The 27,998-nt window shown below is 43.5% G+C and overlaps 1 protein-coding gene across 2 annotated transcripts in view; it reads left to right on the top strand.

The window, feature by feature from the left end:
- The window catches only part of LOC124128211 (multidrug resistance-associated protein 1-like), a 61,555-nt gene extending 35,248 nt beyond the window's left edge, over nucleotides 1–26,307 (top strand). The window contains exons 16-30 of one of the 2 annotated variants that reach the window (XM_048380951.1): nucleotides 623–799; nucleotides 1,761–1,928; nucleotides 3,821–4,010; nucleotides 5,634–5,715; nucleotides 6,269–6,380; nucleotides 7,180–7,411; nucleotides 8,400–8,710; nucleotides 13,434–13,633; nucleotides 15,464–15,587; nucleotides 16,395–16,496; nucleotides 18,527–18,673; nucleotides 19,685–19,843; nucleotides 20,321–20,487; nucleotides 21,543–21,737; nucleotides 24,729–26,307. In XM_048380951.1, the coding sequence (XP_048236908.1) occupies nucleotides 623–799; nucleotides 1,761–1,928; nucleotides 3,821–4,010; nucleotides 5,634–5,715; nucleotides 6,269–6,380; nucleotides 7,180–7,411; nucleotides 8,400–8,710; nucleotides 13,434–13,633; nucleotides 15,464–15,587; nucleotides 16,395–16,496; nucleotides 18,527–18,673; nucleotides 19,685–19,843; nucleotides 20,321–20,487; nucleotides 21,543–21,737; nucleotides 24,729–24,840 (2,478 nt within the window). In that variant the 3' untranslated portion in view covers nucleotides 24,841–26,307. Of the gene's footprint in view, nucleotides 1–622; nucleotides 800–1,760; nucleotides 1,929–3,820; nucleotides 4,011–5,633; nucleotides 5,716–6,268; nucleotides 6,381–7,179; nucleotides 7,412–8,399; nucleotides 8,711–13,433; nucleotides 13,634–15,463; nucleotides 15,588–16,394; nucleotides 16,497–18,526; nucleotides 18,674–19,684; nucleotides 19,844–20,320; nucleotides 20,488–20,825; nucleotides 20,884–21,542; nucleotides 21,738–24,728 lie in introns of those variants that run through there. The other variant, XM_048380952.1, reaches the window with a different exon arrangement.
- Nucleotides 26,308–27,998: the final 1,691 nt, after the last annotated feature.

A 27,998-nucleotide genomic window follows, 5' to 3' on the forward strand; every position in this document is an offset into this window, starting at 1 on the left:
ATACAGACAATGACCTCCCCAACACATGGGAAGATCCTCCCGACACACAACATGACCTCACAAACTTACAACCTGACCCTCTCTTCTTAGTGCACAAGACGACTGCCTCTGTGGTCTAGTGGTAGAGCGTCTGCCCGGAGAGCGGAAGGTCCCGGGTTCGATCCCCGGCCGCGTCATTCCAAAAGATGTTAAAAGATGGTACTTGTTGTTACCCTGTCTGGCGCTCGGCATTAAGGGGCTAAAGCAACGACTGGTCGGCTCGGAGTCAGTATACTGTGTCTGAGTGAGGTATTCATGTTAAACTGCGGCATGGTATCTGTATGCTAGCACTATAAATCGGCATCAGTCCGGACTAGTACAAGCAGCCACACACACACGTGCATGCACGTCGCTATATACGTGCAATAATCTTGGACGCAGCGTTAAAACCTATTTAACCATCGCCTTACCTTAGCGCACTGGATATATTTATCTTACAATTATCAGATTCGATTGCAGTGCCTCGCAAGTAAAAATGACCACTGGTGGCGTTTATGTTTTCGATACCGTTGCAATAAAGGCACTAATATTGCCTTCCAAAGTCTATAGTTTCCTCTGAGAAATCTTGAAATCTGACTTTCAGAGCTCCGTTGCATACGTGCCTCAAGAAGCGTGGATCCAGAATGCCACTCTGCGAGACAACATCACCTTTGGGCAGGAACACCATGAGAAGAAGTACAAGAAAATTGTTGAGGCCTGTGCCTTGACCTCCGACCTCGAGATATTGCCTGGAAAAGATATGATTGAAATAGGAGAGAAAGTAGGTTGAGTAGTAGTAGTAGAAGTGGTAGTAGTAGTAGTCGTAGAAGTAGGTTGTTATTGGAAGTTTACATTCCGCATAGAGTGATTACACAATGCCATCTAGAAAGTGGTCAAATGTAACACAGGTTATATTTAGGATAACACTTTCTCAGTAAAGTACAAATTCTGGTACTTTTGGGGGGTTGAGTCCCAATCGATATTCGAAGCCACACTCTCAGAGTGAGGCGCCTAATCACCAGCACACAAGGTGAGCGATCTAAACCGCTCAAGCCACCAAGGCTTCCATAAAAAATGAAAGTCCGACAACTGGTAGTCTAGACCACGTACGTTGTGTACCCCTCTCAGATGGCAGAAAATTGTGAATACACAATGCCATTTACAAACGTTATGTGTACGTGATCTAGACTACCAGCTGTCGGACTTTCATTTGGGTGTGGGTTTGAATCCCGGATGTAACGTGTTAATTCCCACATAGAATATGATTATAGGCTATGCTGTGTCACATTCAACTTTTCCTTCTACGTGTCTAAAAAACAGTGATAGAGTTTGCGTTGATCATCATGTAAAACACAGTTCTGCAATGATTGGTCAATCAAAAAGTAAAACCTCTTATTAAACACATAATAATATGACGGACCTGTTCCTGCGAAAGATAATATTTACTCCAGAAAGAACGTCTTTATAAGCTGTTGGGAGGCAGTGTCAAATAATGATTGTAACATATGTAGGTTAAAATGCATACTTCTGGTTTCTAGAATATTTCAACCTATGTCTAGCTGCACTTGCAGTCCCAATATTAATAAAGAGCTGTCAAAGCTACATATAATATATTTTCTTTTACCAAAACTAAATTTGCAGTGTTTCCTCGACAAGGCATCAACCTCAGTGATAATGTAGCTTTACATTGAAACACAATCTTCTCATTTACCTAAGCTCACCTGGAACTGTTTCCTTCCCAGGGCATCAACCTCAGTGGGGGACAGAAGCAGCGTGTGTCCCTGGCTCGGGCCATCTACAGTGACGCCGACATATACCTCATGGATGACCCTCTGAGCGCTGTTGACTCCCACGTGGGGAAACATATTTTCCAGGAAGTTGTCGGCCATAAAGGCATTCTCCGGAACAAGGTGAGACATTGCGTTGATAGTCGACCGCAAGGCATTCTCCGAAACAGGTGAGATACTAGCTGCCATTGATGGTCGGCCATAAGACATTCTCAGACACAGGGTCAGACCTTGACAGTGAAAGTCAGCGATAAAGACATTCTCAGGCACAAGATGAGACCTTGACAGTGATGGTCGGTGATAAAGACATTTTCAGACACAAGATGAGACCTTGACAGTGATAGTTGGCCAGAAGACATTCTCAGACACAAGATGAGACCTTGACAGTGATGGTCGGTGATAAAGACATTTTCAGGCACAAGATGAGACCTTGACAGTGATAGTTGGCCAGAAGACATTCTCAGACACAAGATGAGACCTTGACAGTGATGGTCGGCGATAAAGACATTCTCAGGCACAAGGTGAGACCTTGACAGTGATGGTCGGCCATAAAGACATTCTCAGGCACAAGGTGAGACATTGACAGTGATGGTCGGCCATAAGACATTCTCAGGCACAAGATGAGACCTTGACAGTGATAGTCGACCACAAGGCATTCTTCGAAACAGGTGAGACACTAGCTGCCATTGATGGTCGGCCATAAGACATTCTCAGACACAGGGTGAGACCTTAACACTGATGGTCTGTCACAAGACATTCTCAGACACAAGGTGAGACCTTGACAGTGATGGTCGGTGATAAAGACATTCTCAGACACAAGATGAGACCTTGACAGTGATGGTCGGCGATAAAGAAATTCTCAGACACAAGATGAGACCTTGACAGTGATGGTCGGCGATAAAGACATTCTCAGGCACAAGGTGAGACCTTGACAGTGATGGTCGGTGATAAAGACATTCTCAGACACAAGGTGAGACCTTGACACTGATGGCTGCCATAAGACATTCTCAGGCACAAGATGAGACCTTAATAGTGATTGATGGTCATAAGACATTCTCAGACACAAGGTGAGAGTTGACAGTGAAAATCGGCCCAAAAGGTGGTGGTGGGTGGGGAAGTATTTTTTAAAAGAATAAACACACAGCTCATTATCCTGTGTAAATACATACTCAGCCTCCATCTGCTTGAAAACAATCACATCCTCAAAAAATGTTTCGACCGCAACATGGCCATCCTCATCAATACAGAGCATTTCGTTAGCAAAGCGTTAGACTGAGAGACATGAGCATGAAAGACAGTATGCCTGAAACACTTATTTATTTTTAATCATTTCAAATCTTCCATTTCAAGATGCCATATCATGCAAGTTACTGTGTCGTATCCTTGAACAAGGTTATTGACACCACTTGTGGTCCTGTGGTGATATGACGGAAACAGTTGATGACTGAAGAGTAATTCCCATTAAGCATCATAAACACTAACTTGGAATAAAGTACAACATAATCATATTGTATTGTCAGAAGAAATGAATTATATACACATGCACAAAAGATAAGCGCCACCATAGTCTCTTGATTTCACGTGTGGGAATCAGAAATACGAAATATGATGTTGTATGACTGAATTAGGCCTCCATAGTTTCATGAACCCAAATTTGAAATCAAGAGACTATGAATATGGTGGCGCTTAACTTTTGTGCATGTTAATATTTTTTTCCAGTTTCTGTTGTACCATCGTTGCAGTGTCAGCGTGTTGGTGACCCATGATGTCCTTCGTTTGTCTGATTGGTTATAAGTACGATGGTCTTGCAGACTCGACTGTTGGTGACCCATGGTGTCCTTCGTTTGTCTGATTGGTTATAAGTACGATGGTCTTGCAGACTAGACTGTTGGTGACCCATGGTGTCCTTCGTTTGTCTGATTGGTTATAAGTACGATGGTCTTGCAGACTCGACTGTTGGTGACCCATGGTGTCCTTCGTTTGTCTGATTGGTTATAAGTACGATGGTTTTGCAGACTCGACTGTTGGTGACCCATGGTGTGCACTGGCTGCCGATGACAGACATGGTCGTGGTGCTGGTGGACGGTGAGATCACGGAGATGGGGACATATGACGAGCTCCTGAGTCATGACGGAGCCTTCGCCCAGTTCCTGAAGACGTACCTCACCCAGGAGGACAGCCCCAAACAGGAAGTCGATCCTCAGAGTCAGTAAACATGAAATTTTTAACAGAAAATACATCATCAGCAATTGTATTTTGCTTTTTGGAATATTTATTTGTTATAGAATATTATAGAAAATGATATGCATTATAGTTTCGTTTTTGAAGTCCATCTGAAATTGATGTGCACATTTAAGTCAACCCGTCGGGATTCAGCAACCAGCAACCTATGTTTTGCGTAAGAGACGACTTATTGGATCGTGTGGTCAGGTTCGTTGAAGTGGTTGTGGCGTGTCACCGCACTCTGATGGTTTGGAACTAATTTGTCTTGTCCAGACTCGAATATTTCCAGTCCTCTTCATACTGCTGGAAAAAATCTGAATGGGACGTTACACAACGAACATATATACACTTTTGTGCAATGTGGAAGTATATGTGTGTTTGAATATTAATGTGTTCATATAGGATATATTTTAGATCTGTGAATGTTAGGCATATGCTTATGGAAAACTCACATACATGTCATATGTTTTCATATTTCTACCTATAAATGAAAACTACGAAGGCATTAATTCTTTTAGTGACATTTAGAAGTTGTAAGATGAACACGGGAGATAGTCCTGCTGAAATACAACCTCTTTATTACAATGAGTACGACGTTTCGGTGTTGATACTACCACTGTTATTAAGCAATTGATGTACAACAATGTGAAGTAGGAAGTATAAACATGTGGATAATTGATGTTTATACAAGATTGAATGATGATAGATTGAGGTTGAAGTATTAAACCCGATGATGTACCGTTGGAGTAAATATTATTAGCAATCCATGATAGTAAACAATGCCTTTATTGGGCGTCAATATTAAGATGAGAAGAACTAAGATGGACAATATCAATACGCTTATGGTTGATTAGGGATGACCTCATGGTTAGGATGTAATAACCTTGATCTCTGTTGATGGCCTGTTGGAGTCTTTGGACGCAAAGAGCATCTAGGAGTTGACTGATATTGTAGTCCCAATAGATGTTGTGGGCTGGATGGGCGTAGAGATGGTCAGAGATAACAGATTTGAAGTCTTTCTACTGTACTGAGGTTGGATGTTCCTTTATATCTACTGGGAGATGTATGGTAACACACTCAGGATTAAATCGTCTAAATGATCAGAAACAACGCTTCAGTATTTATTAATACTTGGGAATTCCCAGGGCTTTCCCCGGAATGTGGAAGTAGTCCGTCGGTGTTAGCGTCATTTCAAGAATACCGTCTCGTGAAAAACATAAGAACGTCAAATTGTGACGTTTATACATTCATGAACGTCAGTGTCTCGGTTATGTGACCGGCCTCTCGTCAAATTGAAAATCCGTACATCTTGTAAACTTCATTTAAAATATTATATGTATATGAAATATATTTCGCATTCTGTACCTCACTTGCTTGATAACGGTGTTAGCATCTACACCCCAACGTTGCTTTCATTGTAATATATAAGTTTTATATCCATACAACTATATCCCTTGTTTTAAAAGTCATTTTGGAGTTATTTTTAGCCTTATGATGCTGGAAAAAACACATATACATATCACATGCGATCATATTTCTATAAATGAAACCTACCAAGTTATTGTCTCAATTACTATTGCTTCAATAACTACCATCGTATTGCAGTTCAAGAGATGAAGTCTAAGATCCGGCACAGGTTGGAATCTGTCACGTCAGACGGATCAACTTTAGAGGACGAAGTCACAAGGTGAAAGATAACGTTTCTAGTTCACTATGAACAATGTCAAGTCATTAATGGTTTTCAACAGCCTTGGTGTTGGATTTAATTAACAAAATATCAGGGGCCTGTACAAAATATTTTCTTATCTCTGTTTTCCGAGATGCCTTTAATCAACTTGCTATACTTCTGACGATTGCCGAACTGTATTTCAGTTGTGATATTATTAGGCCACTTGTTTCTCTAGGTCTTCCAGCCTTCTTGTATGACTCGTTAAGGCGCCATGGTTTAAGTCAGTGGATGTTATAATTTGTTAGTGATGTTCCAAACTTAGAATAATCAGCAGGTCTTGATTAATGAAGTGGTTAATTGTAAGTGTTACTTTACCAGTCAAAGAAAATAAACTTTGAAATCATTGACGAAATCTGTAGGTACTGACACAGAAACATATAATTCATAATTTAGTCATAATTGACTTAACACCGATACACTATCTACTCTTCAGTAACATATATTTGTCTCAGTACATTGTCACAACATTGCTACCTGAGCGCAGATATCACATTTTGTTTCTCTTTATCAGCATTTTGACCCGGCAGACGTCAGTAGTGACTGATGCAGGCAAGAAGTTGACAGCCCAGGCCAAGGCTGGAGGAAACAAGCTGATCCAGGAGGAGAAGTCTGAGACAGGCAGGGTCAGTGAACACATTGTCAAGGCTGCTGATAGAACACATTGTCAGGTTTCTGTTTGAACACATTGTCAGGGTTTTCTGATTGACCACATTGTCAGGGCTCTCTGGTAGAACACATTGTCAGGGCTTTCTGGTAGAACGCATTGTCAGGGCTTCTGGTAGAACACGTTGTCAGGTTTCTGTTTGAACACATGGTCAGGGCTGTTGGTAAAACACATTGTCAGGGCTTCTGGTGGAACATATTGTCAGGTTTCTGTTTCAACACATTGTCAGGGCTGTTGGTAAAACACATTGACAGTGCTTCTGGTGGAACATATTGTCAGGTTTCTGTTTCAACACATTGTCAGGGCTGTTGGTAAAACACATTGACAGGGCTTCTGGTGGAACATATTGTCAGGTTTCTGTTTGAACACATTGTCAGGGCTGTTGGTAAAACACATTGACAGGGCTTCTGGTGGAACATATTGTCAGGTTTCTGTTTAAACACATTGTCAGGGCTGTTGGTAAAACACATTGACAGGGCTTCTGGTGGAACATATTGTCAGGTTTCTGTTTGAACACATTGTCAGGGCTGTTGGTAAAACACATTGACAGTGCTTCTGGTGGAACATATTGTCAGGTTTTTGTTTGAACACATTGTCAGGGCTGTTGGTAAAACACATTGACAGGGCTTCTGGTGGAACATATTGTCAGGTTTTTGTTTGAACACATTGTTAGGTATTTCTGCGGAACCCATTATGAGAATATACTTGAAAATGTTTCAGCAATGTCACATTCATCGTCACCACACTTTCTGCTTCAGGTGAAGTTCTCCGTGTTCATGGACTACGCTAAAGCCATCGGCGGCTTCACCACGTTCTTCATCTTCTTCATCTTCGCCATATACCAGGCGGCCACCATGGCCTCCAACGTCTGGATCAGTGTTTGGACAGGGGACGCACTGCTGAAGAACATAAGTTTGGTCAACACTTCCGACTATCAAAACAAGAACACTATGTACCTCGGAGTTTTCGGGGCCTTCGGGTGCATCCAGGGTAGGTTTACACACCAAACTGTCAAACCAAGAACACCACACACCTCAGTGTCCACGGTGCTTCAAAATGCCTGCAGGGTTACTTTACAAACCCAACTGCCAGACCAAGAACCTCAGTGTCTACGGGGCAGCGTATGTTTAAAGGTTTAAACATTTGGCCAGAGCATACACTGTTAGAGAAGGAGGTTCAGCTAAGGTGTTGGTTGGGAACGAGAGAAGGGGTTTGAGGCTGGTACTGCTTGGCTGTGTTCTGAATGTGTTTGAAGGAAGGACTGTAATTTAGGGAAGCACTCGGTATATGTGTTTCGCAATGGATTCAAATAAATAGAAGCGAGAAAACCCTTTCCATTTTTATAAGAAATCCCTGTTAAAAGCAGAGTCGATAGTACAATTCCGACAATATCAAGAGCATGTGTCTATGAATCACAATGAAATAGTGATGAAACCAGTGTTCGGAAAAAGGTGATCGTATCCTCCGTCACTGGTGGCCCCAGTCACAAACACATACAAAGGCTGGTCAATTGTTCATCTAAAAACTGTATTGATGGAGTATGCCAAATCATTCAGTTATGGTATCAATGTTGTGCGCTCTGTAATGTTGATATCAACTGATGTCTTTCTGAAATTAAGACCCATCCATGTACATGTTAATGAGGGGTCACGGGTGGCCCAGTCGTCTAAGGCGACGCGATTCGCTGTACAGAGTTGCGTCCTTTGGGCACGCCAGAAACCTACGATTGTGGGTTCGAATCCCGGTTCGACCCTATTAAGTTTCTAGGTTTGTCAGCACCATACCCGTGCTCGTGGGTTTCACCGAAGTGGTAAAGGTCTGAGATCTGCATCACTTCGGGCTTTCCTCCCACATTAAGCTGACACGCCGCGATATAACTGGAATGCTGTTAAAAGCGAAGTAAAACCCAACTCACTCACTCACTCACTCACATGTAAAGGACAATCCCCATAGACTTTCTGTTGCCCTGATTTTTCAGCGGTTGTGATACTATTCTACTCCGTCCTGTCCGCTGTGAAAATGGTCCGAGCAGCTAGTAGGATGCATGCCAAGATGCTGTCGAGGGTTCTTAGATCTCCGATGTCCTTCTTCGACACGACCCCCATCGGCCGGATCGTCAACCGCTTCTCTCGGGATGTGGAAACTGTGGACAACAATCTTCCCGCACTCTTCAGGATGTGGATCAACTGTGTGTTCAATGTGACAGGCACCCTCATCGTCATAAGCTACAGTACCCCCATCTTCCTGTCAGTCATCATTCCTCTTGCAATACTCTACTATCTGGTGCAGGTACAGTACCCCATCTTCCTGTTAGTCATCGTACCTCTTGCAATACTCTACTATCTGGTGCAGGTACAGTACCCCCATCTTCCTGTCTGTCATCATACCTCTTGCAATACTCTACTATCTGGTGCAGGTACAGTACCCCCATCTTCCTGTCTGTCATCATTCCTCTTGCAATACTCTACCATCTGGTGCAGGTACAGTACCCCCATCTTCCTGTCTGTCATCATTCCTCTTGCAATACTCTACTATCTGGTGCAGGTACAGTACGCCCATCTTCCTGTCTGTCATCATTCCTCTTGCAATACTCTACTATCTGGTGCAGGTACAGTACCCCCATCTTCCTGTCTGTCATCACAACTCTTGCAATACTCTACTATCTGTAGCAGGTACAGTACCCCCATCTTCCTGTCTGTCATCATACCTCTTGCAATACTCTACTATCTGGTGCAGGTACAGTACCCCCATCTTCCTGTCTGTCATCATTCCTCTTGCAATACTCTACTATCTGTAGCACGTACAGTACCCCCATCTTCCTGTCTGTCATCGTACCTCTTGCAATACTCTACTACCTGGTGCAGGTACAGTACCCCCATCTTCCTGTCAGTCATCGTACCTCTTGCAATACTCTACTATCTGGTGCAGGTACAGTACCCCCATCTTCCTGTCTGTCATCATACCTCTTGCAATACTCTACTATCTGGTGCAGGTACAGTACCCCCATCTTCCTGTCTGTCATCATACCTCTTGCAATACTCTACCATCTGGTGCAGGTACAGTACCCTTCTACCTGTCAGTCATCATACCTCTTGCAATACTCTACTATCTGGTGCAGGTACAGTACCCCATCTTCCTGTCTGTCATCATACCTCTTGCAATACTCTACTATCTGGTGCAGGTACAGTACCCCCATCTTCCTGTCTGTCATCATACCTCTTGCAATACTCTACTATCTGGTGCAGGTACAGTACCCCATCTTCCTGTCTGTCATCATACCTCTTGCAATACTCTACCATCTGGTGCAGGTACAGTACCCTTCTACCTGTCTGTCATCATACCTCTTGCAATACTCTACTATTTGGGGCAGGTACAGTACCCCCATCTTCCTGTCTGTCATCATTCCTCTTGCAATACCCTACCATCTGGTGCAGGTACAGTACCCCCATCTTCCTGTCAGTCATCATTCCTCTTGCAATACTCTACTATCTGGTGCAGGTACAGTACCCCCATCTTCCTGTCAGTCATCATTCCTCTTGCAATACTCTACCATCTGGTGCAGGTACAGTACCCCATCTTCCTGTCAGTCATCATTCCTCTTGCAATACTCTACTATCTGGTGCAGGTACAGTACCCCCATCTTCCTGTCTGTCATCATACCTCTTGCAATACTCTACCATCTGGTGCAGGTACAGTATCCCCATCTTCCTGTCTGTCATCATTCCTCTTGCAATACTCTACTATCTAGTGCAGGTACAGTACCCCCATCTTCCTGTCTGTCATCATACCTCTTGCAATACTCTACTATCTGGTGCAGGTACAGTACCCCCATCTTCCTGTCTGTCATCATTCCTCTTGCAATACTCTACTATCTGGTGCAGGTACAGTACCCCCATCTTCCTGTCTGTCATCATTCCTCTTGCAATACTCTACTATCTGGTGCAGGTACAGTACCCCCATCTTCCTGTCTGTCATCATACCTCTTGCAATACTCTACTATCTGGTGCAGGTACAGTACCCCCATCTTCCTGTCAGTCATCATTCCCCTTGCAATACTCTACTATCTGGTGCAGGCACAGTACCCCCATCTTCCTGTCTGTCATCATACCTCTTGCAATACTCTACTATCTGGTGCAGGTACAGTACCCTCATCTTCCTGTCTGTCATCATACCTCTTGCAATACTCTACTATCTGGTGCAGGTACAGTACCCTCATCTTCCTGTCTGTCATCATACCTCTTGCAATACTCTACCATCTGATGCAGGTACAGTACCCCCATCTTCCTGTCTGTCATCATTCCTCTTGCAATACTCTACTATCTAGTGCAGGTACAGTACCCCCATCTTCCTGTCTGTCATCATACCTCTTGCAATACTCTACTATCTGGTGCAGGTACAGTACCCCCATCTTCCTGTCTGTCATCATTCCTCTTGCAATACTCTACTATCTGGTGCAGGTACAGTACCCCCATCTTCCTGTCAGTCATCATTCCTCTTGCAATACTCTACTATCTGGTGCAGGTACAGTACCCCCATCTTCCTGTCTGTCATCATACCTCTTGCAATACTCTACTATCTGGTGCAGGTACAGTACCCCCATCTTCCTGTCAGTCATCATTCCCCTTGCAATACTCTACTATCTGGTGCAGGTACAGTACCCCCATCTTCCTGTCTGTCATCATACCTCTTGCAATACTCTACCATCTGGTGCAGGTACAGTACCCTCATCTTCCTGTCTGTCATCATACCTCTTGCAATACTCTACTATCTGGTGCAGGTACAGTACCCCCATCTTCCTGTCAGTCATCATTCCCCTTGCAATACTCTACTATCTGGTGCAGGTACAGTACCCCCATCTTCCTGTCTGTCATCATAGCTCTTGCAATACTCTACTATCTGGTGCAGGTACAGTACCCTCATCTTCCTGTCTGTCATCATACCTCTTGCAATACTCTACTATCTGGTGCAGGTACAGTACCCTCATCTTCCTGTCTGTCATCATACCTCTTGCAATACTCTACCATCTGATGCAGGTACAGTACCCCCATCTTCCTGTCTGTCATCATTCCTCTTGCAATACTCTACTATCTAGTGCAGGTACAGTACCCCCATCTTCCTGTCTGTCATCATACCTCTTGCAATACTCTACTATCTGGTGCAGGTACAGTACCCCCATCTTCCTGTCTGTCATCATTCCTCTTGCAATACTCTACTATCTGGTGCAGGTACAGTACCCCCATCTTCCTGTCAGTCATCATTCCTCTTGCAATACTCTACTATCTGGTGCAGGTACAGTACCCCCATCTTCCTGTCTGTCATCATACCTCTTGCAATACTCTACTATCTGGTGCAGGTACAGTACCCCCATCTTCCTGTCAGTCATCATTCCCCTTGCAATACTCTACTATCTGGTGCAGGTACAGTACCCCCATCTTCCTGTCTGTCATCATACCTCTTGCAATACTCTACCATCTGGTGCAGGTACAGTACCCTCATCTTCCTGTCTGTCATCATACCTCTTGCAATACTCTACTATCTGGTGCAGGTACAGTACCCCCATCTTCCTGTCAGTCATCATTCCCCTTGCAATACTCTACTATCTGGTGCAGGTACAGTACCCCCATCTTCCTGTCTGTCATCATACCTCTTGCAATACTCTACTATCTGGTGCAGGTACAGTACCCTCATCTTCCTGTCTGTCATCATACCTCTTGCAATACTCTACTATCTGGTGCAGGTACAGTACCCTCATCTTCCTGTCTGTCATCATACCTCTTGCAATACTCTACCATCTGGTGCAGGTACAGTACCCCCATCTTCCTGTCTGTCATCATTCCTCTTGCAATACTCTACTATCTAGTGCAGGTACAGTACCCCCATCTTCCTGTCTGTCATCATACCTCTTGCAATACTCTACTATCTGGTGCAGGTACAGTACCCCCATCTTCCTGTCTGTCATCATTCCTCTTGCAATACTCTACTGTCTGGTGCAGGTACAGTACCCCCATCTTCCTGTCAGTCATCATTCCTCTTGCAATACTCTACTATCTGATGCAGGTACAGTACCCCCATCTTCCTGTCTGTCATCATACCTCTTGCAATACTCTACTATCTGGTGCAGGTACAGTACCCCCATCTTCCTGTCAGTCATCATTCCCCTTGCAATACTCTACTATCTGGTGCAGGTACAGTACCCCCATCTTCCTGTCTGTCATCATACCTCTTGCAATACTCTACTATCTGGTGCAGGTACAGTACCCTCATCTTCCTGTCTGTCATCATACCTCTTGCAATACTCTACTATCTGGTGCAGGTACAGTACCCTCATCTTCCTGTCTGTCATCATACCTCTTGCAATACTCTACTATCTGGTGCAGGTACAGTACCCCCATCTTCCTGTCTGTCATCATTCCTCTTGCAATACTCTACCATCTGGTGCAGGTACAGTACCCCCATCTTCCTGTCTGTCATCATACCTCTTGCAATACTCTACCATCTGGTGCAGGTACAGTACCCCCATCTTCCTGTCTGTCATCATTCCTCTTGCAATACTCTACTATCTAGTGCAGGTACAGTACCCCCATCTTCCTGTCAGTCATCATACCTCTTGCAATACTCTACTATCTGGTGCAGGTACAGTACCCCCATCTTCCTGTCTGTCATCATACCTCTTGCAATACTCTACTATCTGGTGCAGGTACAGTACCCCATCTTCCTGTCTGTCATCATTCCTCTTGCAATACTCTACTATCTGGTGCAGGTACAGTACCCCCATCTTCCTGTCTGTCATCATACCTCTTGCAATACTCTACTATCTAGTGCAGGTACAGTACCCCCATCTTCCTGTCTGTCATCATACCTCTTGCAATACTCTTGCAATAGCTGCGTGAAGTGTATACGAGTGACTACTATTTGTTGATTGTGTGGCTGTGTCCTTTGAATATAAAGGATAACGGGATGAAAAGAAACTGTTGGGTGTTTTTATATTCACATTGTTGCTCCGTTTCCTCAGAGATTCTACATACAGACATCTCGTCAGTTGAAGCGACTGGAATCAACCACAAGATCTCCCATTTATTCTCATTTTGGAGAGACAATCACTGGTGCGTCATCTATACGTGCGTACAACGTCACCGACAGATTCATCATGAAATCCTCAGAAAGAGTGGACAAGAACTTGACTTTCTTCTCTGCATGGCTGGCCTCCAACAGGTGACGTGTTCCATCACATGATGTTTATTTCTAGCTGGGACGGATGTCCTTGTCCTTCTATTATGCACACAACTAAACATTTCTTCCTGGGGCGACCCATGTAATTCACATGCACTCCAGAATTAAACATTGATTCCTTTGACCGTCCATGTAATTATTATTAAGGACATACTCTAGATCTGCACATTGCTTTCTTGGGCTATCATTTCCACTCCGGAATTGAACATTGATTCCTTGGACTGTCCATATAATTATTATTAAGGACATACTCTAGATCTGCACATTGCTTCCTAGGGCGGTCCTTGTCCGTCGTAGTATGGGAGTGGTGACTTAACGTTCTCTTAAACCTTTTTCATCACATTGTCACTTTGGTGCGTGACGTCATGTCCCGGTATGGCGTCGTCAGTTAAATTTAGCAGCACATATGAATTTGGAGGGAAATCTGTAAATGCGCACCTTGTCATCGATTTGCGCACTAACACCAGCGCGCTAAATTAATTATAAATATTATAACAAACGTCTTTGTTGCTTGTCTTTTTATTTTGGATATTATTTTTCATTTTGGTTAGAAAAGGTCTTCAGCAACCCTTGCTTGTCGAAAGAGGCAACTAACGGGACCGGGTGGTCAGGCTCGCTGACTAGGTTGATGCATGTTATCGTACCCCAATTGATATCAGTTACTCGAATGACTGGTCCAGCCTTGATTATGTACAGCTGGAGTGTGGCGTTAAACAACAAACGTAAATGTAAACGGATAGATATATTAAACAATATATTTTAGTACTAACTACCTAATAGTAACAATTATTACATACGGGGTTAGAAATAACCGAATTCATAAAAATCGTGTGTGCACTGGTGCAAATATCCCTTCTCGCGCACTAGTGTGTTGTTTACGTCATCCGACGGCATTGTTTACGTAATTAAAATCTTATTTGTGACGTAAGGTCAGAATGGCGTCACACTAGAAACGACGTCAAAGCTGAAGATTGTTGACTTCATTCGACAAATTCTTTTTAATTATTTTTTTAAGACAGCGGTGTATAACTGAATTTTCCTAAAGAGGACGTCAAACGGTTTAAGAAATAATGGATAATAAAAGAATATTACACTCACATCTGTGTAATACTGATTTTATAAAACACGTGTAAAAGCCTCGATCTCGCTCGGGAAATACAATAATTCTCGGGAAATACAATAATTCTGACACTCCTTTCGTAATATCAGTATAACACATGCTGGTTTTAAGAATATGTTTGTTGTTTTTTGGATGACACTTCCTTAGAAAGGTATTGTAAGTTCATAACTGAGGGAAAGTTGAATACTCTTAGAGAAGAGCAGGTCCCCAGTTGCACCAACTCTGACTTTGTCTGCATGATAGCTATGCACACTGAATGAACGGTTGTGGACTGATTGCAAATTCTCTTCATAAAAGATCTAGACTGATGAGTTTCCTCATGTCAACGTATGATGGTAAGGGATGATTCCCTGCGAATGAAAGTGCTCACTTACTTTTTAATTTCTTTTACTTGAGATTTTACTTTTTATTTTTCAAATTGTGTGAATAGCGTGGGCCATCGGAAGGGCAGGACATGTTCACTCTTTTCGTGAACATCTGTTCTCATCACTGATTTTCAATGGTCTATCCATTTAATATCCAGAGCTATATCGCCCATTACGCAAAATGGAATCTGTTTGCGACTGTAACAGATGTTATATATTGGATAACACTTTCTCTGTGTTAAGTACAGATTCTCGTACATTTTGAGGTTGAGGTTATTATCTTGTAGTGATGTTTTATGTTGATGATGAGTTTTGTTTTTATTTCAGGTGGCTTGGGGTGCGCCTGGAGTTTCTTGGCAACACAATAGTTCTGTTTGCTGCTTTATTCTCCGTTATTACGACAAATCTGCCCAGTGGAATTGTGGGTCTGTCTGTCTCGTACGCTCTTCAGGTAATGTGGCATACACTGTGTTTGTTTGTTTGTTTGTTTGTTTGTTTAAGCCGCATTCAGCACTATTTCAGCAGTATGACGGTGGCTTGGAAATATTCGAGTCTGGACAAGACAAATTAGTAATTGATATTATAAACATTCCAAGCCATCCAGCTACATGACGGCGCTCTGTAAAATAATCGAATCTGGGCCAGACAATCAGGTGATTGACATCATGAGCATCGATCCACGCAATTGGGATACGATGACATGCATCAATCAAGTCAGCGAGCCTGACAACCCGATCCGTTAGTCGCCTTTTACGACAAGCATAGTCGCCTTTTACGGCAAGCATGGGTTGCTGAAGACCTATTCTACCCCGGTGCTTCACGGGTTTAAAACATGCTCTGTGATCACAACAGAAGAGGACATGTAAATGAACACCGTTGCGCTGACCGTTCCTTCTTACCTGCTGGGGCCAGGAATACATTGTAATATTAGATTGCGTATTGCAAATAGCACATTAGCTACGTAGCGTCATAATTCATCGTTGAGATACCTTGTTACATCATTTTAGCCATCACAAGAGAATAAAAGTCTGGCAGGGCCTATATTAAAGAGTTGCTATGGCATTGAACGTCATATGTTACATATTCTCTCTGTTTTCTTTATGAATGTGCGTGGATGGCCCTGTCGGCTAAGGCGCCGTTATTCGCTGTCCAGAGTTACGTCCCTTAAGCGTGCCAGAAATCTATAATCGTGGGTTGAAATCCCTCACTTACTCTTTTGTTACTGCATTTATGATCGATGAATTATTTTGTCTTCCAGATCACCCAATCCCTCAGCTTGCTGGTCCGGATGACCTCTGACATCGAGGCTAACATCGTCTCTGTTGAGAGGATGAAGGAATATTCAGAGATACAGTCAGAGGTGATGTAAATGTTGGCCCACAAATGTTTCCTCTTCTCCTTAGACCCAGTACTTGCAGGTCTCTGGAGTAGCATACTGTATACAGTGTCCTTGTACCGACAGGTGCTCCTTAGACCCAGTACTTGCGGCTCTCTGGAGTAGCATACTGTACATCGTGTTCTTGTTCCGCCAGGTGCTCCTTAGACCCAGTACTTGCGGCTCTCTGGAGTAGCATACTGTATACAGTGCCCTTGTACCGACAGGTGCTCTTTAGACCTAGTACTTGCGGCTGGAGTAGCATACTGTATACTGTGTTCTTGTACCAACAGATGATCTTTAGACCCAATACTTCCGGCTTTCTGGAGTAGCATACTGTACACAATGTTCTTGTACCGACAAGTGCTCCTTAGACCCAGTACTTGCGGCTTTCTGGTGTAGTATACTGTACACAGTGTTCTTGTACCGACAGGTGCTCCTTAGACCCAGTACTTGCGGCTTTCTGGTGTAGTATACTGTACACAGTGTTCTTGTACCGACAGGTGCTCCTTAGACCCAGTACTTGCGGCTTTCTGGTGTAGCATGCTGTACACAGTGTCCTTGTGCCGACAGATGCTCCTTAGACCCAGTACTTGCGGCTCTCTGGTGTAGCATACTGTACACAGTGTCCTTGTACCGACAGGTGCTTCTTAGACCCAGTACTTCGGGTTCTCTGGAGTAGCATACTGTACACAGTGTCCTTGTACCGACAGGTGCTCCTTAGACCCAGTACTTGCGGCTCTCTGGAGTAGCATACTGTACATCGTGTTCTTGTTCCGCCAGGTGCTCCTTAGACCCAGTACTTGCGGCTTTCTGGTGTAGCATACTGTACACAGTGTCCTTGTACCGACAGGTGCTCTTTAGACCCAGTACTTGCGGCTGGAGTAGCATACTGTATACTGTGTTCTTGTACCAACAGATGATCTTTAGACCCAATACTTCCGGCTTTCTAGAGTAGCATACTGTACACAGTGTCCTTGTACCGACAGGTTCTCCTTAGACCATGTACTTGCGGCTGGAGTAGCATACTGTATACTGTGTTCTTGTACCAACAGATGATCTTTAGACCCAATACTTCCGGCTTTCTGGAGTAGCATACTGTACACAATGTTCTTGTACCGACAAGTGCATCTTAGACCCAGTACTTGCGGCTTTCTGGTGTAGTATACTGTACACAGTGTTCTTGTACCGACAGGTGCTCCTTAGACCCAGTACTTGTGGCTTTCTGGTGTAGCATACTGTACACAGTGTCCTTGTGCCGACAGATGCTCCTTTGACCCAGTAATTCCGGTTCTCTGGAGTAGCATACTGTACACAGTGTCCTTGTGCCGACAGATGCTCCTTAGACCCAGTAATTCCGGTTCTCTGGAGTAGCATACTGTACACAGTGTCCTTGTACCGACAGGTGCTCCTTAGACCATGTACTTGCGGCTGGAGTAGCATACTGTATACTGTGTTCTTGTACCAACAGGTGCTCCTTAGACCCAATACTTCCGGCTTTCTGGAGTAGCCTACTGTACACAGTGATCTTGTACCGAAATGTAAACTGAGGAAGCAAGTTTGTTTAATTTATATCCAAAAAATAAACTCTATTGGCGCTTGGTAAGAATTCGAAGTATACTTTTTAACAATGTAATTTTAAGTGAGTGAGTGAGTGAGTGAGTATGGTTTTACGCCGCTTTTAGCAATATTCCAGCAACATCACGGCGGGGGACCCCAGAAATGGGCTTCACACATTGTACCCATGTCGGGAATCGAACCCGGGTCTTCGGCGTGAGGAGCAAACGCTTTAACCACTAGGCTCCCCGACCGCCTCAATTTTGAGTGAAGCACAATCTTTTTAAAAATCGTATAAGATTTAACTCCCGATGAGTATTTTAGACATCCTGTCTTTGAAAATCACTCGCATGACATACTGAACTCTTTTATTGCATCAACTCCCTGGGGAGTATCATGTCACGATATGACCACGGGCGTGGCTGTCTCTCATGTCACACCTTCATCACGTATTTCAGGCTGAGTGGATTGTTCCTTCACGCCAACCTCCAAGGTCATGGCCAGATGAGGGCAAGGTCACGTTTGACCACTACGAGACCCGATACAGATCTGAACTTGACCTTGTGTTGAAGGGCATCTCCTGTGACATCAACGGAGGGGAAAAGGTAGTGTATGTCTGCATACAAGTAATACAGTTTTGACCTGTAAAGTATCATTTCTACTGATCAGAGATATTTAAACAATACTATATATAAAAACAAAGTGGCAAAAGAAAGTATTCCGATTTTTTTTATAAAATTCAAAATTGAAAGAAGTGTTCTTAAATTTGATTATGTCTATTTAACCATCACTCATTCCTGCAACAGTTTGTAAAAGGCAGTATGTGGCTGAATAATTTTGTGTAAAAATAAATTGGTTCACTACAGACTAAGAAATGAATTTGCAAACATATGACCCCAACCATGTTTGACATGTTATATATGTTAACCGATACCTTAACATCGCTACCTTAACATATTGTCAACAGAAAACTAAACATATGATTAAATCCACCGAGGGGTAAAGTTTCTTTTCGAATGGGAAGTGTTTATCGTACAATAAAATGCGACCCTGTAGTGTTTTATTGAACGGTAAACAACGACCACAAGTCGTTTATTTCTTATATGTGATATCAAAATTTTGCACAGCCTCTTTAAAAATACTAACCCAAATGTTGATATTGCTTCCGATCACGGCAATGAAGGACAAGTCCAATTCATAAGCAGGTGTGTTAAGTTTGGTAATTTACGTTCTAACAATCCTCACGTCGATTATGTGTAGATGTGGCGTTAAACAACATTCACTCTCACTAAATTCTCGGAAACTGACAAAGATACTGTATGATACATGTAGGTTCATACTGCCCATATATAAATTGATTCGAGCATTAAGAATTTTTCTAATTTCGCGATAAATCTATTTACGACCAAAATCTCATTCAAGAGCCACAACGTCTAGGTAATGTCCCGTAGAGTAGAAATGTTACCATCACGATCATACTATCCCTTGACTGAACCTCAAACGAAACACAATCATCTCCTTATGGAATGTTGAAACGGACATACACAAAGGGAGATAATTAAACGGTCATGTATTGTGCATACCACTAGAAAATATCGTTCCCTCTGTATCTGCAGATTGGCATCGTTGGAAGAACTGGTGCTGGGAAGTCGTCGCTAACGGTGGCGCTGTTCCGCCTGATTGAAGCTGCCGGAGGACGGATCATTGTCGATGGCAGAGCTATTGATGACATGGGTCTGCATGACCTCAGGTCAAAACTCACCATACTCCCCCAGGTAAAATACCCGAGACATCATTTCTTTGTTTAAAGATATAACACCCAGGAACACCAACCTTTGGAAATATTACTTAATTAAATAAAGCGACTGAACCCTTTCCATATCCAATAGAAATATGTGCATAAAAGGCAGAACTATGTCAAGAGCATGTGTTTCTGAATCACTATCAAATAGTGATGACACAGGTGTGCGCGAAATGGTGAGCGTCGCCTGCCCCGTGTCACCCGTCTCAAATACATGCATAGACAAGTCAATTGTCACTGATACGTAAATTTGGGAATTTCCTTAACATGTTTACCGTCAAACGTTTCGAAAGCTTTACTGAGCTTTTCTAAATGTTGTAGCCTTGATCGAACAACTTCTGAGAAAGAGTCGTATGATGCTCTTTAACTTACGTTGCTTTATGGTGAACTAATTAAATGAACACTGGGGGAGAATTATGGGGATGCCCAACTGATGACTGCTTAATTCCAGGACCCTGTCATCTTCTCTGGCACCCTGAGGATGAACCTGGACCCTTTCGACAGCCACAGCGATGAGGATCTCTGGCAGGCGTTGGAGCACGCTCATCTCAAGACGTTTGTGACGGAGTTGCCTAGTCAGCTGGAGTACGAGTGTGGAGAAGGTGGACAAAACCTCAGGTAGGTCACGTCTAACTACCTATCTGTGACAGGCGTTGGACCACGCTCACCTCAAGAAATTTGTCTCGTCGCTCACTAGTCAGCTGGAGTACGAGTGTGGAGAAGGTGGACAAACCTAAGGAAGGTTCGACGTCAGAAATCCATCTCCACGGTTGCGACCGGTACAGTGTTACATCGTGTACCTAGTGAAATTGTGGTGCAGTGTTCGGCAGAGGCAAGTGGTATGTCGATACACTGTTACATAGTATTAATAGTGACTTTGTGTTGCAATGTTGGGCAGAGGCAACTGGTATGTCGGTACACTGTTACATAGTATTAATAGTGACTTTGTGTTGCAGTGTTGGGCAGAGGCAAGTGGTATGTCGATACACTGTTACATAGTATTAATAGTGACTTTGTATTGCAGTGTTGGGCAGAGGCAAGGGGTATGTCGATACACTGTTACATAGTATTAATAGTGACTTTGTGTTGCAGTGTTGGGCAGAGGCAAGGGGTATGTCGATACACTGTTACATAGTATTAATAGTGACTTTGTGGTGCAATATTACATCGTAAAACTAGTGACTTTGTGTTGCAGTGTTGGGCAGAGGCAAGGGGTATGTCGATACACTGTTACATAGTATTAATAGTGACTTTGTGGTGCAATATTACATCGTAAAACTAGCGACTTTGTGTTGCAGTGTTGGGCAGAGGCAACTGGTATGTCGATACACTGTTACATAGTATTAATAGTGACTTTGTGGTGCAATATTACATCGTAAAACTAGTGACTTTGTGTTGCAGTGTTGGGCAGAGGCAACTGGTGTGTCGTTACACTGTTACATCGTATTACTAGTGACTTTGTGTTGCAGTGTTGGGCAGAGGCAACTGGTGTGTCGTTACACTGTTACATCGTATTACTAGCGACTTTGTGTTGCAGTGTTGGGCAGAGGCAACTGGTGTGTCGATACACTGTTACACAGTATTAATAGTGACTTTGTGTTGCAGTGTTGGGCAGAGGCAACTGGTGTGTCGATACACTGTTACATAGTATTACTAGTGACTTTGTGTTGCAGTGTTGGGCAGAGACAACTGGTATGCCTGGCCCGGACTCTGCTAAGGAAAACCAAGATTCTGGTCCTAGACGAAGCTACAGCAGCAGTTGACATGGAAACCGATGATCTGATCCAAACCACAATCAAGACAGAGTTCAGGGACTCGACTGTGATCACCATCGCCCACCGTCTCAACACCATCATGGACTACGACAGGTGAGTTCAACATGTGGTTCACTATGATCAACGTAGCTCACTAACACCATCATGGACTACGACAGGTGAGTTATGCATGTGGTTCACTATGATCACTGTAGCTCACCAACACCGTCATGGACTACGACAGGTGAGTTATGCATGTGGTTCACTATGATCACCGTAGCTCACCAACACCGTCATGGACTACGACAGGTGAGTTATGCATGTGGTTCACTATGATCACCATAGCTCACCAACACCGTCATGGACTACGACAGGTGAGTTATGCATGTGGTTCACTATGATCACCATAGCTCACCAACATCGTCATGGACTACGACAGGTGAGTGCAGCATGTGGTTCACTATGATCACCATAGCTCACCAACACCGTCATGGACTACGACAGGTGAGTTCAGCATGTGGTTCACTATGATCACCATAGCTCACCAACACCGTCATGGACTACGACAGGTGAGTTCAGCATGTGGTTCACTATGATCACCATAGCTCACCAACACCGTCATGGACTACGACAGGTGAGTTCAGCATGTGGTTCACTATGATCACCATAGCTCACCAACACCGTCATGGACTACGACAGGTGAGTTCAGCATGTGGTTCACTATGATCACCATAGCTCACCAACACCGTCATGGACTACGACAGGTGAGTTCAGCATGTGGTTCACTGTGATCAACGTAGCTCACCAACACCGTCATGGACTACGACAGGTGAGTTATGCATGTGGTTCACTATGATCACCATAGCTCACCAACACCGTCATGGACTACGACAGGTGAGTTCAGCATGTGGTTCACTGTGATCAACGTAGCTCACCAACACCGTCATGGACTACGACAGGTGAGTTCAGCATGTGGTTCACTGTGATCAACGTAGCTCACCAACACCGTCATGGACTACGACAGGTGAGTTATGCATGTGGTTCACTGTGATCACCGTAGCTCACCAACACCGTCATGGACTACGACAGGTGAGTTATGCATGTGGTTCACTATGATCACCGTAGCTCACCAACACCGTCATGGACTACGACAGGTGAGTTATGCATGTGGTTCACTATGATCACCGTAGCTCACCAACACCATCATGGACTACGACAGGTGAGTTATGCATGTGGTTCACTATGATCACCGTAGCTCACCAACACCATCATGGACTACGACAGGTGAGTTATGCATGTGGTTCACTATGATCACCGTAGCTCACCAACACCATCATGGACTACGACAGGTGAGTTATGCATGTGGTTCACTGTGATCAACGTAGCTCACCAACACCATCATGGACTACGACAGGTGAGTTATGCATGTGGTTCACTATGATCACCGTAGCTCACCAACACCATCATGGACTACGACAGGTGAGTTATGCATGTGGTTCACTATGATCACCGTAGCTCACCAACACCATCATGGACTACGACAGGTGAGTTATGCATGTGGTTCACTATGATCACTGTAGCTCACCAACACCGTCATGGACTACGACAGGTGAGTTATGCATGTGGTTCACTATGATCAACGTAGCTCACCAACACCGTCATGGACTACGACAGGTGAGTTATGCATGTGGTTCACTATGATCACTGTAGCTCACCAACACCGTCATGGACTACGACAGGTGAGTTATGCATGTGGTTCACTATGATCACCATAGCTCACCAACACCGTCATGGACTACGACAGGTGAGTTATGCATGTGGTTCACTATGATCAACGTAGCTCACCAACACCGTCATGGACTATGACAGGTGAGTTATGCATGTGGTTCACTTTGATCCACGTAGCTCACCAACACCGTCATGGACTATGACAGGTGAGTTATGCATGTGGTTCACTATGATCACCATAGCTCACCAACACCGTCATGGACTACGACAGGTGAGTTATGCATGTGGTTCACTATGATCACTGTAGCTCACCAACACCGTCATGGACTACGACAGGTGAGTTATGCATGTGGTTCACTATGATCACCATAGCTCACCAACACCGTCATGGACTACGACAGGTGAGTTATGCATGTGGTTCACTATGATCACTGTAGCTCACCAACACCGTCATGGACTACGACAGGTGAGTTCAGCATGTGGTTCACTATGATCAACGTAGCTCACCAACACCGTCATGGACTACGACAGGTGAGTTATGCATGTGGTTCACTATGATCAACGTAGCTCACCAACACCATCATGGACTACGACAGGTGAGTTATGCATGTGGTTCACTATGATCACCATAGCTCACCAACACCGTCATGGACTACGACAGGTGAGTTATGCATGTGGTTCACTATGATCACTGTAGCTCACCAACACCGTCATGGACTACGACAGGTGAGTTATGCATGTGGTTCACTATGATCAACGTAGCTCACCAACACCGTCATGGACTACGACAGGTGAGTTATGCATGTGGTTCACTATGATCAACGTAGCTCACCAACACCGTCATGGACTACGACAGGTGAGTTATGCATGTGGTTCACTATGATCAACGTAGCTCACCAACACCATCATGGACTACGACAGGTGAGTTATGCATGTGGTTCACTATGATCAACGTAGCTCACCAACACCATCATGGACTACGACAGGTGAGTTATGCATGTGGTTCACTATGATCACCATAGCTCACCAACACCGTCATGGACTACGACAGGTGAGTTATGCATGTGGTTCACTATGATCAACGTAGCTCACCAACACCATCATGGACTACGACAGGTGAGTTATGCATGTGGTTCACTATGATCACCATAGCTCACCAACACCGTCATGGACTACGACAGGTGAGTTATGCATGTGGTTCACTGTGATCACCGTAGCTCACCAACACCGTCATGGACTTTAATGACTACGTGACATGTGCATGAGTGAGGGACCTGTAATTGGGAGTTTCTTAGATGATATAACTTTATATTTAGTTGATCATTTTACGTGATTCAAATGGATTTATTTTGGCAAACCTTGTGTTGCTGTTTCCAGAATCCTGGTGCTGGACCAAGGGCTGGTCAAGGAGTTCGACACGCCGGCAGCTCTCCTGACAGACAAACAAAGCGTCTTCTATGGGATGGCCAAAGATGCAAACCTGGTGTAGATCTCGCCATTTGATCTGCAGGACAATGTTGATCCATCTCATAGCAAAGTTGATCCATTTTATAGCAAAGTTGATCCATTTTATAACAACATTGATCCATTTTATAACAACATTGATCCATTTTAAAACAACATTGATCTATTTTAGATCAGGTGTCATCAGACATCTTTGATTTGATTTTACGATATCAATGATCAATTTATTGGCAGCTTTGATCTATCTTGTGGGACATGTTTCATTTACCTATGGACATATCTGATCTGTCTCTGAACAACGATGATTTAACTATTGACATCTTTGATCTATCTTGTGGGACATGTTTCATCCACCTATGGACATATCTGATCTGTCTCTGGACAACGATCATTTAACTTTTGACATCTTTGATCCATTTATAGGCAACATCGTCAATGATCAATTTATTGACAGCGTTGATCTATCTTGTGGGACATGTTTCATCCACCTATGGACATATCTGATCTGTCTCTGGACAACGATCATTTAACTATTGACATCTTTGATCCATTTATAGGCAACATCGTCACCCTTATTTAGTCAGTGTACGGATATCCTTGATTCATATGAATACATTTTTTATACTTCTTTGGGCGTCTATAATTCACAAAAAGATATTTCCTTGCATTACTCATGATAAAATGCTTTCCTCAAAGTATTGCCGGTCCACATCTTTGCATCATTTCATAATAGTTGTGGATAGTTATGCAGATAACTGACACGTGACATCTCTGTGGAATTGTTGCAGACATCTACTATCTATCGTCTGTATGAACCAGCAGTGTACGTGATCTACGCTGTGCCTTTGCTTGCAATCTAAGCTACAGTATGAAATATTTCATGTTGAATATGCCATGTTCAGTTCTTCAGTAGAAAGTGATTTGACTCCACACATTTACACTATAAAAATGGGCCATACATCACCAGGAACCAAAGTGAGGCCACCAGACTGGGGACCGTGGGGGCGATATGTCTGCTATCTGCACGGCTCCCCAGCAGGATTTACACCATCCCTTCAGCAGCTTGTGATGGTACGCAATTTAGCCATCGGTTAAAATAAATAAATATACTACGTTTAAAAGTGAGGTATGAATTAATGTACTTTGAATCATGTGGTCTTACAAGTCCTTTCATTAACCATCTAAGTTACAAATTATACATTACCAATATAAAATATAACTATTTGCACAATTCAAAATTTATCAAGAATTATTTATCACGTATAAGTGGAAGCTGACAAGAAATATTCTTAATGGCCCAAAGACAGGACAGGAAATCAGAAAAGATAATGAACTGTTTATGTTTAGATTGAGTATTTATTTAATTGATACTGCTGTAAAAATTGAACTGTCATTTGGTAATCTGGATGATATGGTTCTTCATCCAAAGACTGTGGCATTAGCTACTCTGTCACCATCCTTGGATCCATCGCTAAATATAGATTTGTATGTATCGTTGTTGTTTCTTAATTGATTATATACTTGCTGATACATTATTTTATTAGTGTCTGATTTCTTTAGTTAAGTTAACGAGACTGAGGAGGCGACATGATTTTGGTGTGAGAGTTTAGTTTTGCTCAGCAGAAATGTCAGGTTTGATTCTCAATTCAAGGGGTGGAATATGGGATTGTTTCTCATGATACTGATTCTCATACAGAGGAGTAAAAACGCACTCATGAACTGGATTAGATTGATTAGAAAAAAACGTTTTGCCAGTCATTGTAATGGTAGGATTTTCCGCCGTTGTTTTAACGATGTGCGATACTAGCCAATGTTAATACTTATCAATGAGTTAGCTTAAAACATTGGTTGAAGATAGTTACATTACATAGATTATGATAGGAATTACATGTCATACAGGGGCAATTATTTTACTTACTTTTCAGAGGTTCAAGTCAATTTGCCAAAAATAAAAGCAAATGACATCTAAAGTTTATTGAGGAAACAACATATGAGCTGGACATCCTCATTGCTAACATCTATGTAAGACTTGTAGGTAAGACCTTTAGGCAAGAGGTAGGCACTTCCATAGGCATCAGTTGCGCTCCCTTACTTGCTGATGTGGGTGCCGGTTCACGAAAGCCTCTTAGCGTTACGACCTCCTAACCGCTATGAAAGGGTTTACGACCCTCTTAGGATCTCCCTACGACCGGGGCGGTCGGGTAGCCTAGTGGTTAAAGCGTTCGCTCGTCACGCCGAAGACCCGGGTTCGATTCCCGACATGGGTACAATGTGTAAAGCCCATTTCTGGTGTCCCCCGCCGTGATATTGCCGGAATATTGCTAAAAGCGGCGTAAAAACCATACTCACTCACTCACTCTCCCTACGACCGTTTCACGAAAGCCTCTTAATAAGGCCGAAAAGTCAATCTTAAACTAGGATGTCGCAACACCTTAGCGTGTGTGAATTTGATCGGCTGATGATCAATCGGAATCGTTTTCTCATGGAGACAGTTAGTGTAAACTATAAGAGGGCATTGTTCAACGGCCTTGATATTGTTTACGACGTGGGTTAGGGGGTCGTAACGCTAAGAGGCTTTCGTGAACCGGTCGTAGGGAGGGTCGTGAAATGGCACCCCGTTTCTTTATGCATATGAATCAGAATTTCTGATCGGATTGGCAGAGTCCAAACAAGGTGAAGAGGCAAAGAAGTTTATCTTAAGTGAGTGAGTGAGTGAAATTGGTTTAACGCCGCTTTTAACATTATTCCAGTTATATCACGGCGTGTCAGCTTAAGGTGGAGGAAAGCCGGAAGTGATGCAGGTCTCAGACGTTTACCACTTCGGTGAAACCCACGAGCACGGGTATGGTGCTGACAAACCTAGAAACATAATCGCCGCGAACCTGGATTCCAACCCACAATCAGAGGTTTCTGGCGTGCCTAAGGGACGCAACTCTGCACAGCGAATCGCGGCGCCTCAGACGACTGGGCAACCCGTGCCCCCAGTTTATGTTAAGCTTCCGGTATATCGATTATCTTATATAGCTCAATATTCATAAAATAACAAATTCCCTTCCACTGGTTTACCCAACTGAACTAACCAGGAGACTTATGAGACAGCTTCATCTGTTTCACAGTTAGAACTTATGCATACTTGGGTTCTCCTGAAATCGTTTATCCTTGGTCTCGTGGTAGAGCGTCCGC

Source organism: Haliotis rufescens, unplaced genomic scaffold (genome assembly GCF_023055435.1).
Source record: "Haliotis rufescens isolate VD_foot unplaced genomic scaffold, xgHalRufe1.0.p SCAF_34, whole genome shotgun sequence".
NCBI classification, from domain to species: domain Eukaryota; kingdom Metazoa; phylum Mollusca; class Gastropoda; order Lepetellida; family Haliotidae; genus Haliotis; species Haliotis rufescens.